Here is a 13,678-nt window from a genome sequence, read left to right on the forward strand (position 1 = left end):
TAAATAAACGAGTTTAATGGTTACGTGTAACAAATTCTCCATTCATCATAATCTTGTTAAATTGGTTTCTTTATTTATAAAATGTTTTGGATTTGATCACTGTTAACATCACTCTTATATATTCTTAATTTAATCTATATATTGTTTTGATCTAGGGAGGGACCAAACTATGAGTGTACCAACATGTACAGTAACAAAATTAACACACATATATATATATATATATAAATTACAAAATATGATATTTTATTGGTCTGATAGAGACTTAGAAGAAAAATATAATTTAAAAAAAAACTTTAAGTATAACGAAAACTTTATAAAATAAAAATTAGTAAAATAAGATTTTTCAGGTATTATCTATATTATAAATTATTCTCATGTTTAATCAAATAAAAAATTGTATTAATACTGTGTGCTTTCATTATTTGAAAGTAAAGTTTGTAACATGAAGCATAGGAAAATCATTATATATGTTTTGGTTACAGTAACTGACAAAAAGGTTGGAAAGTAAACAACATTTATGTCCACACCAATGTATGGGGACATGTTGATGAGGTTCCTTTTGCTCTGCTGCCTCTGGGTGGTGGCAACCAACGACAACACCCTTTGCTTTTCCTTTAATTTCACTTTCTTCCCTTAATTCTTGCTCCATCTCTTAAGCTACTTCTGCCAGTATCTCCATCAAGTGTGGTATGGAGTGTGAACACATTCACCAACATTGTTGAAACTTCAAACCAACTCAAACAATCTACCAACAACTTTTCAATGATCTTATTACTATTACCAAACATTCTCAACACTCCGAGAGAGAGAGATTTTTAAAATAAAATAACTATAAAGAGTCAGATATGTGAATCTGTACTGTACATTTCTATAAGCTTAGAATTGGTTCTTGGTTGAGTTGCTCTTCATTTAGGCCAAAAGGTTTTGAATTTTTAAAAGGGTGAGTGTTTTTAACCAATGAGGACCAATTTCAAATAATCCAAACATAGAAACAGAAAGTTCGACAGAAGGGTAGCTTTCATGGCGTCAAACACTGATAAGGTTCAGGTTTTTGGAATCTGAGCTGTGGTTGGTAAGTCCTAGGCACTGTTCTTACTATTCTTGTTTCTCTGTCTCTTTTCTCAGCTCTAACATGTCCACCCGTGTTCATCTAGAAAACTTTTCCTTCTTTTCTCTTTCATATGACATCCATCATTGCCTTTGAATTTGAAAAATCTGTCATCATCTCTCTCTATATTTTTTCTACTTTCTCTTTTTTGTGTTCCCACAAGTTACGTGGTTTGGTTTTAAGTTGCATGAACGTGTTTTTCATGACACCAGTGGTGAAATTCCAAATTCAAGGTAAAAGCGTACTTTGTGGCATTCTTCATCTTGGTAATAAAGTTAAGATCATTGCTGTTTTAGCTCTACAGGAATAAACAGTCTTAGTAGCAACGATAGTTCACTCCAACCATTTCAACTGTGTCAATCAATTTACAAATTGTAATCAGTTGCTGAATTTTATCAGAACCGTTTTTGTTGAAGGTCTTCAACCCCTGTGAAAGTGTGTGCTGAGAAGTGATTTGTGGTGAGTTCACTTTGAAATCCACACCTTTTGGAAGATGTTGTGTGCTTGTTCCGGAGAGCAATTCAAATTTGAAGAGGCACCACAGTCACCTGAGTCCTTGGCAACAAGGGATTTCTCTGCAAGTGGTCTTTCTTCAAGGACTGGGGATTGGGAATCCAAATTTGATGAGACGCAAGTCGATGAAGTTGAATCTACTTTAAAAGAAACTCTCTCATTAAACTATGAGGTATGATTCAGTGTTTCTTTCTTTGTGAAATTATTTTGCAAAATAGCATATTAATTGTGAAAATATTTTCTGCTAACATAAGACTACTGTTTGATTTTAACTTTCTCCTTTCTGGTGAATTTAAGGAAGCTCGGGCTTTGCTGGGGAGGCTTGAATTCCAAAGAGGGAACTTTGATGCTGCCCTTCTAGTTTTTGAAGGTATAGACATAAGGGCTTTGGCCCCAAGGATGATCAGGGCTATAGCTGAAAGAACCAAGCAAAGAAAACCACGGTCAAAGGTGGATAATGTGCTTCCTAATGTAATGTCAATGCATTCAGTAAGCCTGCTTCTAGAGGCAATTTTGCTTAAATCCAAATCCTTAGAAGAACTTGGAAGATACACCGGTATCACCACCTTCATATCTCTTTCAGATATCTTGCATATTCTTGTGTTTTGTTTGATTTAGCAAGCTCCTGCGAAGAGCACCCATTTTTACTTGTAGGATATTGTAAGTTTGGCTCTTATATGGCCAATCTTCATAAAGTTGTGTTTTTATTTTGGTCTGAGTATCCAACTTCACACGAGTGGTTTGTCAGTGAAGGGTGCCGATTCTAATTACTTTTGCTTTCTTATTTACCAGAGGCTGCAAAAGAGTGCAGAATTATTGTAGATACAGTTGAATCTGCTCTCCCTAAAGGAATGCCTGAGGGTATTGGTGAAGATTGTAAGTTGCAAGAAATGTTCTACAAAGCATTGGAGTTGCTTCCAAATCTATGGATCAAGGCAGGTTTTCTAGATGAAGCTGTCACTGCTTACCGGCGGGCTCTAATCAAGCCGTGGAATTTGGAGCCGTGGAGATTGGCCAGTGTACAAAAAGATTTGGCTACCACACTACTCTATGGTGGTGTTGAAGTAAACCTACCCTCTCAGTTGCAAGTGAATGGTCTAACTACACCTATGAGTGGCACTGAAGAAGCCATACTTTTGCTGTTAATACTCTCAGGAAAGATGGCACTTCAGGAAATAGACTGGGACCCTGAAATAATGGATCATCTTACATTTTCACTTTCAATAACTGGAATGTTTGAATCATTGGCAGATAACTTAGAGAAGATCCTTCCAGGTCTTTATGATAGGGCAGAGAGGTGGTATTTTCTTGCTCTTTGTTACAGTGCAGCGAGACAGAATGAAGTAGCCTTGAACCTTTTGAGGAAAGCTTGTGGCAGTTCTGAAGCCAAGCACAGACCCTATTTTCCTTCATTTTTGTTTGGTGCAAAGCTGTGTTCTCTATGTCCAAACCATGCTCATGAAGGCATTAAGTTTTCACAGGAAGTTATTGATCTAGCCAAGCATCAAAATGAGCATTTTCTGGGTGAGGGCCAAAAATTTCTGGGCACTTGCCAAGGGGCTGCTGCTAGAATATCTGTACTAGATTCTGAAAGAATTATATTTCAAAGACAGTCTTTGTCCTTTCTAAACGATGCTGTTGCTCTAAATGGAAATAATGATCCAGAAGTGATATTCAGCCTTGGATTGGAAACTGCAATCCAAAGAAATCTAAATGCAGCATATGACAATCTAATGATATACTCTGACATGATGGCTGGCAGCTCAAAAAGAGGTTGGCAGTTGTTAGCACTCATAGTATCAGCACAGCAGCGGTTTAAGGATGCGGAAACTATAGTTGATTTTGCTTTAGATGAGGCTTGTAGTATAGACCAGTTAGAACTACTGAGACTGAAAGCTATACTTCAAATTACTCAGCAGCAACCCAAGCAAGCAATAGAGACCTACAGAATCTTGCTAGCAGTAATTGAATCACAAAAGGACCATTGGCTTCAGGCTAAGGCATTCAGGCATGAGGTGTGTAGTATTGTTTAAGGGAACAACAGTATGACATCCATTGTATAGGCTTGTATTAGAATTAACTAAAGACGTGCTCTTGACTGTTGGAAGTTGCTCAGATATAAGATTTTATATTGAGACTAGTTAATTATATTAAAAGCATTAACCAACAGTTCCTTACCTAATTATATGCTAGAATTTTTCATTTTTTGTGGTCCAATACACAATGCTAACAGTAAAATATTATTTATGACCAGGGACAGTTTTGATTAATATTTATAGTAAAATATTATTAATGCTGGTGTAGGTATTGCAGTAGTCTCCTGAATGCTTGAGAAGTTTCCCTCCTTGACTTTTCATCTGTTTGCAGGCATTAACACAACAGAAGTTGGAAATGGAAGCCTGGCAAGATTTGGCTACCATTTATGTAGATCTTTGCTCCTTTCTAGATGCAAAAGTTTGTGTTGACAAGGCCCAGTTGATAGATTTTTTTTCTCCTAGAAGTTGGCATATTACTGGTATGGAACTTGACAACTGAGTGTTCATGTTTCATTATTGAACTGCAGTACATTTTGTATTTACAACTCCATGCATTAACCAATAGCCAATCTGAAATTAGCTGCATGTGACAATGACAGGGTTGTTGTTTGAATCTCGAACAATGCATAAGGAGGCCTTAGCTTCCTTCTCAGTCTCATTGTCAATAGAACCGGATTACATTCCCAGTATCATTTCAGCTGCAAAATTGTTGCTTAAACTTGGCATGCAACCACTCCCAATCGCAAGAAGCTTTTTAATGAATGCTTTGAGATTAGATCCTACAAACCATGATGCATGGTTTAACCTTGGTCTAGTTTCAAAAATGGAAGGTTCATTACAACAAGCAGCAGATTGCTTTCAAGCCGCATATGAGCTCAAGCTTTCAGCTCCAGTGCAAAAATTTGAGTGACTGAGACCTTGAAAGAAGAATTGTGCACTTTTTGTGGTTGAGAAAAAAGTGAGCTAAACAAGAGCATTATGCAAGAGCCATGAGCAACAACTAATGGGAGAGAAATATACCCTTGGTTAAATATTTGTGAAGAAACCTATAGCTAAATATAGCTACTTATTTATTATCTATTTCGTTATGCTCCAAAGCGATGTCCTTCACATTTGACGAGATGAGTTGAAGGACAGAAGTTTGGTTCCCTAGTGGTAAAGAATTTATAACAAATTTCAAGCAGAATGTACAATATTTGTTCGAGGAGAGGGTAATCCCTGCATGTGAAGTTCACACACGTATAATTTGACTGCTGATTGACCTCTTAAGTTTTAGTTGATAGTTATAAGTCTCCATTTTTGTATAATACATTCTCACTTCTGAAAAACAATACCCACTATTTATAGTTTATATGATAAGAATTGATTGGATTAAGTAACATTTTTCTACTATTATTTTATATTTCATTACTTTGTTATGTTAGACACATTTAGTGCTTGACTTGGAAAAATAAAATCTTATAAATAATTGCTTACTTTTCAAAAACACTTTCAGTTAACTGACAAGTATAGAAGTTTTTTTTCCTAACTGGTATAAAAAAAATACACTTAGCTTGTTAACATTAGTAGTTGTAACCAAAGATAGATAGTAGAGTAGAAGGAAATATATTAGTTCTATTGATAATCTTAGCGAAAAATAAATATTGGAGATAATATTTGAAGGGCCACACTTCACTAATTCGTTATATGATGCTTAAAGCTGGTTAAGTAAACAAGTTGAGGCTTGGATGTTTATAGAAAGCAAATGGAGTTGCTGAATTTCATGCAATAAAGGAGAAGAAAATCACACTGCCATCTCAACTTATCCAGTTTCCATTCACCACGATTTCTTTACAAATGTACACTCAAACACTATTTATTGGTCTGGAAAACAACAAATTACACTTTGGACATTATTGCTGTAAAGATCTTTACATCTTCCGAACAAGGGAAAACATGCAGAGTGTAGAATTTTGATTGGATCTATCATCAATACTGTAACACAAGAAACAAAAACTGATGAGACAATTATCCCATCCATATAGAGACCTTTACATTCTGAGAAGTAAAAAGGTAATTGATATTGGTCTCTACTTTAACACAATATATGTTACAATTTACAAACATAATACAAGTGGTTCTAATCAACACAACAGGAAGAAATCGGTTCAAGTTTTAAACTAATTCGACTGTGTTGATAAGATTCGGCATATGAGTTTGTTTTTGTATAGTTCAGTGGCAGATCTCTATATGATATGTTTACTCCAGGATAGATGGTATGTATTGACTGACAAGAACCAAATGAACGTAGTTTGAATCAGAAACAAACTCTTTTGCTACCCTCCCCCTTGCATTTTAAATTTTTGGTCCTTCAAAATACTTCGAAGTTTATTTTAGATCCTATAAAAAAATAATACATTTTTTGTCCCTATATATTTACCAGAAACATGCATTAAATTTTTATAGGGTCTAAAACTAATATTTTAAAATATTTTGATGAAGTGGTCAGTGGTGTAGTTGAGTAGCATTTTACAGATACTACTATATTACTACATATACAATGCTTGAACAGAATATTCCAGAAAAATAAAAAATATTATCATTTAAATTTTATTGATTTAGCCCAAAATATGCCTAAACTCATTTTTAGGTTATGCCTACTTTCCTATGAATTTTTATATAGATGTTAATGCTAATTAGCTTAGAATAAAATCTGTTATGTTATTTTTACAGAACTTAAAACTAAACTATTTCCATAACTAAATAAATGGGCAAAGTAGAATTCATCAGATGGAACATTCACCTTACACCTAATAAAAGCTGATTCCACAGACTGTCTAACCTCAACCCATTTGCCACTGCATTCACAAATGGAAGAACAAAGACAATTGAGATATAATAAAATGAGTATGGTACAAACTTATTTGAAGGTTGTTAGTCAAAACGAACAGTCAAGAAAGCAGTATATTACAGGGCAATGACGTTTTTAAAGAAATAAAAAACTAATCCAGCAAAACCGAACCTATCTCCAGATTTATACGATAACACTTAAGCAGGTTAATGGCAGTATCAAACTATCTATTAATAGTTCTCAAAAAAATAAGTAGTGTCTTGAATCACCAAACCTTTAGAACTGGTTCGCCTTTGTTGGTGTTTGCAGATTGCTTTGCCATTGCTTGTTGATGTGCACGTGCAGCTCGTCCTGCTGCAGAATTCTCAAATTGCTCTTGTCTGCAATTCCAATTAACACGCACAAATTGGTCTACAGTTACTTTACTTATGCAGTCACTAACCCATAAAAGAGGCATTATAAATTATAATGTCTCTTGTTGTTTCATCATGCTTCACACCACCTCTAAAAATATACTATATTCCATTATCTATTTGTTAACTGCAGTAAGCCTTGCACCCTTATTGGTGAAAGAAAAAAAAAAAAAAAAAACCTGCACCCATTCTCTATTATGACTTCCACAAATATTTCAGAAAGTTTACTAGTAGTACCTAACATCGAATAAACAATCCCCATGGACATTGACATTGAATTTTCCCAGACAATTGTGATATTAGTATAATATAATGTCTCTAGTGTATGGAATGCATCACAAAGAAACATGAACATATCAATGTATGTCATTCAAGGATGAGAATCAGTGAGCTATATAACAAAATTAAGGCCTCAGAACTATACAACAACAGAAGTGCCAGTAACACATTCTCTAACACTCTAAATAATACTCTTTTATAAGTCAATTTATTGAAAACTACGAATTCATGATAAAAGTTAACTAAACAAGACGCTTGATCCACAAGATTCTATGATCTTGAAAAATCTCAACGCATATGAATTAGTATGATCATGACCGAGAGTATATCCCTAGTATTTTTCTTACCAAAATTCCCCTTTTCTTTATTTCTTTTAAATTGGGGTTTACTGTTGATCTGAAGGGATAACATAAAACAGCAAACAGTGTGAATATTTAACAGCAAAAAGTGTGAATAGCTAGGTATAAAGCAAAAGGGAAATCAAAAGCAGATACATATTAATCAAGAAAAGTACAATTATTAAGGGTCTAACATATACCATGTGGTGTACAAATAAACCCCTTTTCTCCTTTTCCAGAAATTGAACAGTTAAGGTCGTAGAATATAGATGAAACCGAGTTAAAGAAAGAGGGAAATTGAGAAATGGAAAAAGGTAAAACCTTTTCTGTGCAGCTTCAGCAGCTTTGACACGCGCTTCTTCAGAGGCCACTCTCTCTTCTTCCTTGCTCATGCGATTGTCTGCGCCGAAGCAACCAAAGCAACTACAAAGACCCATTTTTTATCTCTCTTTCTTTCTCTTCTTCTCACAGCTTCACCTTCTCTTACACTTTCAATCTAATCGAATTTCGGGCAAAATACAAACTTTATTATTTTCTTTATAAAGAAACTTTTGACACCGGAAAAATTTAAAATATTCACTTAATAACCCATTGTAATAATATATGTTAGTATTTTAAATTTAGAAATAAAATAAATATAATTAAAATATTAATTTATTGAATTATTAGATAGGTGTAATAACTCTTTCGAGTATAGTTAATTGATTTAAATTTAATTTAAAAAAGTTGGCATGCTCGATTGTGATTTCATTATAATAATACATAGATGTATTCGTGCTTTCCTAACATACTTCATAACATAAAAATACCTCTTTTCTTATAAAATTTAATATCTAGAATATTAATAAAGAAATTCTCCTTTTTAATTATATATACTTTTACTTTTTAAGTAACTATTTTTTAAATTTAAATAATCAATTATAATAAAAAATAATTTTTTAAATTTAAATAATTATTCAAATAACAAAATTACTTGTACAATAAAAAAATTTATCTACAACATCAATATTTTGTCTTTAACTTTTTTTTTAAAAAAAGAACTGAAATTATGTTCCAAATAAATAATATACCATGGTTGCTAAAGTTTATATATCACTTATAAACTTAAAGATCGCCTGACATAATTATTGAGGCGGTGTTTGGACTAAAACATCGAATGTATGATATATATAAATAAATCTTATAATAAAGTTATTTAATTTTAAAATTAATTTTTATGAAAATATTTTTATAATTATTTTTTATGAAATAATTTTTATATTTAATAATATATCTTTTATTTTATCTAAACCATTATATAAAAAAGATATAACATTTGATAATTTTTTAATTAAACAATTATATTTTTTAATAATAAAAAATAATTTATTTATTTAACAAAATAACTAGTTAAATAATTTATCTTTATTCAAAATAATTTCTTTGAAATAACATTATTATGGTCAACTATTATATCTAAAATATTTATTATATTTAAGCTATTGTCCACTTTAAAGTTTCATCGTAATCTTATCTTAAAAGACACATAGTCCTTAAAAGACGAGTATGGTTGAAAATTTTCACTTAGCTTGTTAATATTAGTAGTTGTAATGAAAGATGAATAGTAGAGTAGAAGGAAATATATTAGTTCTATTGATAATCTTAGAGAAAAATAAATATTGGATATAATGTTTGAAGGGCCACACTTCACTAATTCGTTATATGATGCTTAAAGCTGGTTAAGTAAACAAGTTGAGGACTTGAATGTTTATAGAAAGCAAATAGAATTGCTGAATTTCATGCAATAAAGGAGAAGAAAATCAAACTGCCATCTCAACTTATCCAGTTTTCCATTCACCACGATTTCGTTACAAATTGTTGCTGTAAAGATCTTTACATCGAACAAGGGAAACATGCAGAGTGTAGAATTTTGATTGGATCTATCATCAATACTGTAACACAAGAAACAAAAACTAATGAGACAATTATCCCATCCATATAGAGACATTTACATTCTGAGAAGTAAAAAGGCACTTGATATTGGTCTCTACTTTAACACAATATATGTTACAATTTACAAACAAAATACAAGTGGTTCTAATCAACACAACAGGAAGAAATCGGTTTAAGTTTTAAACTAATTCGAGTGTGTTGATAAGATTCAGCATATGAGTTTGTTTTTGTATAGTTCAGTGGCAGATCTCTATATGATATGTTTACTCCAGGAAAAAATGGAATGTATTGACTGACAAGAACCAAATGAACGTAGTCTTGCATTTTAAAACTAAACTATTTCCATAACTAAATAAATGGGCAAAGTAGAATTCATCAGATGGATCATTCATCTTACACCTAATCAAAGTTGATTCTACAGACTGTCTAACCTCAACCCATTTGCCATTGCATTCACAAATGGAAGAACCAAAACATATGAGATATAATAAAATGAGTATGGTACAAAGTTATTTGAAGGTTGTTAGTCAAAAAGAATAGGCAAGAAAGCAGTGTATTACAGGGCATTGGGCAATGACGTTTTTAAAGAAATCAAAAACTAATTCAACAAAATAAGTGGTGTCTTGAATCACCAAACCTTTAGAACTGGTTTGCCTTTGTTGGTGTTTGCAGATTGCTTTGCCATTGCTTGTTGATGTGCACGTGCAGCTCGTCCTGGTGCAGAAATCTCAAATACCTGTTGTCTGCAATTCCAATTAACACGCACAAATTGGTCTACAGTTACTTTACTTATGCAGTCACTAACCCATAAAAGAGGCATTATAAATTATAATGTCTCTTGTTGTTTCATCATGCTTCACACCACCTCTAAAAATATACTATATTCCATTATCTATTTGTTAACTGCAGTAAGCCTTGCACCCTTATTGGTGAAAGAAAAAAAAAAAAAAAAAACCTGCACCAATTCTCTATTATGACTTCCACAAATATTTCAGAAAGTTTACTAGTAGTACCTAACATCCAATAAACAATCCCCATGGACATTGACATTGAATTTTCCCAGACAATTGTGATATTAGTATAATATAATGTCTCTAGTGTATGGAATGCATCACAAAGAAACATGAACAAATCAATGTATGTCATTCAAGGATGAGAATCAGTGAGCTATATAACAAAACTAAGGCCTCAGAACTATACAACAACAAAAGTGCTAATAACAGATTCTCTAACACTCTATAGAATACTCTTTTATAAGTCAATTTATTGAAAACTACGAATTCATGATCAAAGTTAACTAAATAAGGGGCTTGATCCACAACATTCTATGATATAGCTAGGTATAAAGCAAAAGGGAAATCAAAAGGCAGATACATATTTAATCAAGAAAAGTACAATGATTAAGGGTCTAACATACAATGTGGTGTACAAATAAAACCCCTTTTTCCTTTTCCAGAAATTGAACAGTTAAATTAAGGTCATAGAAAGAGGGAAATTGAGAAATGGAAAAAGGTCAAACATTGACTCTGCAGCATTACAAGCGTCGACAAGCACACTTTCAGAGGCCAGTCTCTTTTTTTCCTTGCTCCTGGGATCGACTGGGCGCAACCAACTAAAGCAAATACCCATTTTTTTATCTCTCTTTCTTTCTGTTCTTCTCACAGCTTCACCTTCTCTTACAATTTCCATCTACTCTAATCCGATCTGAAAGGACAAACAATGTTAGTCAATTACATAATAACATGCAATAAATTAAGCAATATACAGAGCTTTACCATGAACAAGACACAGATCCTAGGTGAGGGGCACACTCTTGTTACTAATTGGGAGAGGAAGGCTTTTTATATAGGGAATATAGGAGTAAGAGTTAGGTAAGAAAAAGGTACTTTTGTTGGTCTTACGATGCAGATTTCAATTTGATTATTTTTATATTTTTAAAATAAAAAGGAGAAAACTTTAAAAAGATGATCGCATTAGGCTTCATTCAACGAAAATCCAACCAACCTACCACAAACCCTCCACACATATACTTAACACTCCAATAAATTAATATTTTAAGGATATTTAATTTATTTTTTAATTACAAATATTATTATATTATTATAACGTTTTGTGTTTTACTTTTTCGATGCTAAAGAAATATTTTCCTTAGTAAAAATACACAAAAGTGTTTATAGTAAGTCATATTTAAAGGTAGGTGTAGAGTACTTGGAATTCCTTCAAGAAGGCTCAACTATTAGGATGTATGTGACTCAATGTCACGTTCATGACAGTCAACACATGACATTTAAAAGAAGAAAGAGGAAAGTAAAGGTTGAGTTCTTTGGAAAAAAATACTCTTAAACATAAATCAAGTCTCATGAATACTCGTTTGACTTTAGCACAAGGTTTAGCTGCAATGAACTCAACCATTATTTCAAAGCACATGCTAAATGAGGATATGAACTACTCCACCTTATCCCTCGAAGTGAGCTTGGAGGCATAAGAGACAACCTCACCGAGTATCTAGGAGTACTTGGGATCGAAGATGGGAAGGAACTTGCCCTTCCTTGTCCTCTTAGCTCCTCTTAGCTAAGTTTGGTCAAGAGGTCTCTCCAACATACCTGTTGCTTAGCAAGAATGACGTTAGCCTTGTTCCCCCATAATGTAGCAGTAGTTGCCATTGTGACAGTCGTCGTTGGCGCGACGAGGATGGCCTCTTGGAGAGATCTTCCCCTATGGGAACAACCTCCCTACTCATAGAGGACTATGTTCAGAGGAAGAAAGAAGATTAGAAAAGAGAAAGCAGAAGAAATAGACATACCTAAATAAGAATAAATAGTGAGTGCAAGGAAGACGAAAGTAAAGGCACAAGATGAAGAACGAAGGGCAATGTCACATGCACAACTGAAGCGTCAAGTCGATCTAGGCAACATGTCCCTATCAAACTGACGTGACACCTCTCCCCTCATTATGAGATGTTATTATTACTATTTTAATTACCATTTAATGACAATACTTATCGCCTTAATTGCATTTCAATTATCTTAAGCCCAAACCACCAAGACGGATAAACTCGAACTAGTGAAGCTATATAAACTATGGCAAAGTTTGACCTATGACTAGTTGTGAAAATTAGGCTCACTTATAAGAGCTCAACAAAAATGTAAAATGGAGATAAAATTCAAAAGAAAAGTCTGATTATCCTAAAACCAAGTTCTCTAGTCTAGGGTCTTATGGAGTACCTACTACCAAAAAATATTGAATGTTTAATACCCACCCACGATAGTGGGAATTAATCACATATCTAATTCGCATACTAGAAGATAATAGACTTTCGTTGGTGCTAGAATCGGCTTGATATCTGATAATGGATATTAATTACTAAGATATTTTCGCATGTCCAAAAGCTTATGAATACCACCTCATGGAGTATCCATCTCAAATAAATCCATTTTTACTCACTTCTCATTTATATATTCTCAAAAGTTCTTACTAACTTGAACGTCAGAGAGTATGCTGCATGTAGGCCACCACTCGATTTTCAGCTGTACAACTCAACAACCCTTGATAAAAGAGGTCAATCAACTCATACAACTTGAACATCCACCTTGAACGATTCCTACTCATTGTCAGTAAGAATTTTTTAAAAGAAATAATTATCTAAATTTTAATATTATTTTTACAAAATTACATTATTATTTTTAATTAATTTTTATAAAAATAATAAAGTTATATATTTTTAAGTATAATAAAAGTAATAAATATAAATATGCAGAACACACATATGTTTATGCTACAACAATACTTATATGTTTTTTAAAATTTCACCATAATATTGCTCATATTTTATATCTCATAACCATCAAATAGTGATTTTTTTTATCAACAATAAAATAAATTAAATTAAGTGGGATACTTCAGGAATATCCCAACCCGTATACATCAACCATATAGATAGTTCTCCATAGACATGGAGATAGCAACCAAAAAATGGCTTAACCTACATAAACGCACCCAAACAACTAATGAACAACAACACTTAGTGGACACCTAAACCCAACAACCCACTCCCTTAAGAGAGCAATTAGCACACAAAAGGTGCATCAATCATGACAATGCCACCAAAGAGATGTGGTAGGACCAGAAAACAACAACTTATAAGGACAACAAAAAACTCCTCCCACATTCTAACACCAACCAGTCATCCCCTTACCAGCACCCTTTTGTTCATACGTTAAAAAACC

General features: G+C 33.0%; 2 protein-coding genes across 7 annotated transcripts; one reads left to right on the plus strand and one right to left on the minus strand.

Moving 5' to 3' along the window:
- Window positions 1-495: 495 nt before the first annotated feature.
- On the plus strand, window positions 496-5,039 carry LOC137816557 (protein NPGR1-like). 5 transcript variants are annotated; one of them, XM_068619740.1, is made up of 6 exons: window positions 496-1,075; window positions 1,528-1,796; window positions 1,922-2,180; window positions 2,417-3,639; window positions 3,992-4,139; window positions 4,260-5,039. In XM_068619740.1, the coding sequence occupies exons 2-6, from the start codon at window positions 1,605-1,607 to the stop codon at window positions 4,568-4,570; spliced, it is 2,133 nt and encodes a 710-aa protein (XP_068475841.1). In that variant the 5' UTR covers window positions 496-1,075; window positions 1,528-1,604; the 3' UTR covers window positions 4,571-5,039. The 5 variants fall into 5 exon arrangements, with proteins under 5 accessions (XP_068475841.1, XP_068475845.1, XP_068475842.1 ...); XM_068619744.1 differs by having other exon boundaries at window positions 578-1,075; window positions 1,926-2,180; XM_068619741.1 differs by having other exon boundaries at window positions 693-1,075; window positions 1,511-1,796.
- A 462-nt stretch (window positions 5,040-5,501) lies between these two features.
- On the minus strand, window positions 5,502-8,038 carry LOC137816558 (uncharacterized). Of its 2 annotated transcripts, none has more exons than XM_068619747.1 (4): window positions 7,842-8,038; window positions 6,765-6,870; window positions 6,443-6,497; window positions 5,502-5,926 (listed from the first exon to the last, which is right to left on the minus strand). In XM_068619747.1, exons 1-3 carry the CDS (start codon window positions 7,955-7,957, stop codon window positions 6,483-6,485), a joined length of 237 nt encoding a protein of 78 aa, XP_068475848.1. In that variant the 5' UTR covers window positions 7,958-8,038; the 3' UTR covers window positions 5,502-5,926; window positions 6,443-6,482. The 2 variants fall into 2 exon arrangements, with proteins under 2 accessions (XP_068475848.1, XP_068475847.1); XM_068619746.1 differs by having other exon boundaries at window positions 5,593-5,697.
- Window positions 8,039-13,678: the final 5,640 nt, after the last annotated feature.

The sequence above is a fragment of the Phaseolus vulgaris genome, chromosome 1 (genome assembly GCF_000499845.2).
Source record: "Phaseolus vulgaris cultivar G19833 chromosome 1, P. vulgaris v2.0, whole genome shotgun sequence".
Lineage (NCBI taxonomy): Eukaryota > Viridiplantae > Streptophyta > Magnoliopsida > Fabales > Fabaceae > Phaseolus > Phaseolus vulgaris.

Bases quoted from the DNA above. Each gene is read 5' to 3' on its own strand.
- LOC137816557 (XM_068619740.1), top strand. From the start codon at position 1,605: ATGTTGTGTGCTTGTTCCGGAGAGCAATTCAAATTTGAAGAGGCACCA. The intron at 1,797-1,921 runs GTATGATTCAGT...GGTGAATTTAAG, and splicing joins CTCTCTCATTAAACTATGAG to GAAGCTCGGGCTTTGCTGGG. The intron at 4,140-4,259 runs GTATGGAACTTG...TGACAATGACAG, and splicing joins TAGAAGTTGGCATATTACTG to GGTTGTTGTTTGAATCTCGA.
- LOC137816558 (XM_068619747.1), bottom strand. From the start codon at position 7,957: ATGGGTCTTTGTAGTTGCTTTGGTTGCTTCGGCGCAGACAATCGCATG. The intron at 6,871-7,841 runs GTTTTACCTTTT...TTGGAATTGCAG, and splicing joins GCTGAAGCTGCACAGAAAAG to ACAAGAGCAATTTGAGAATT.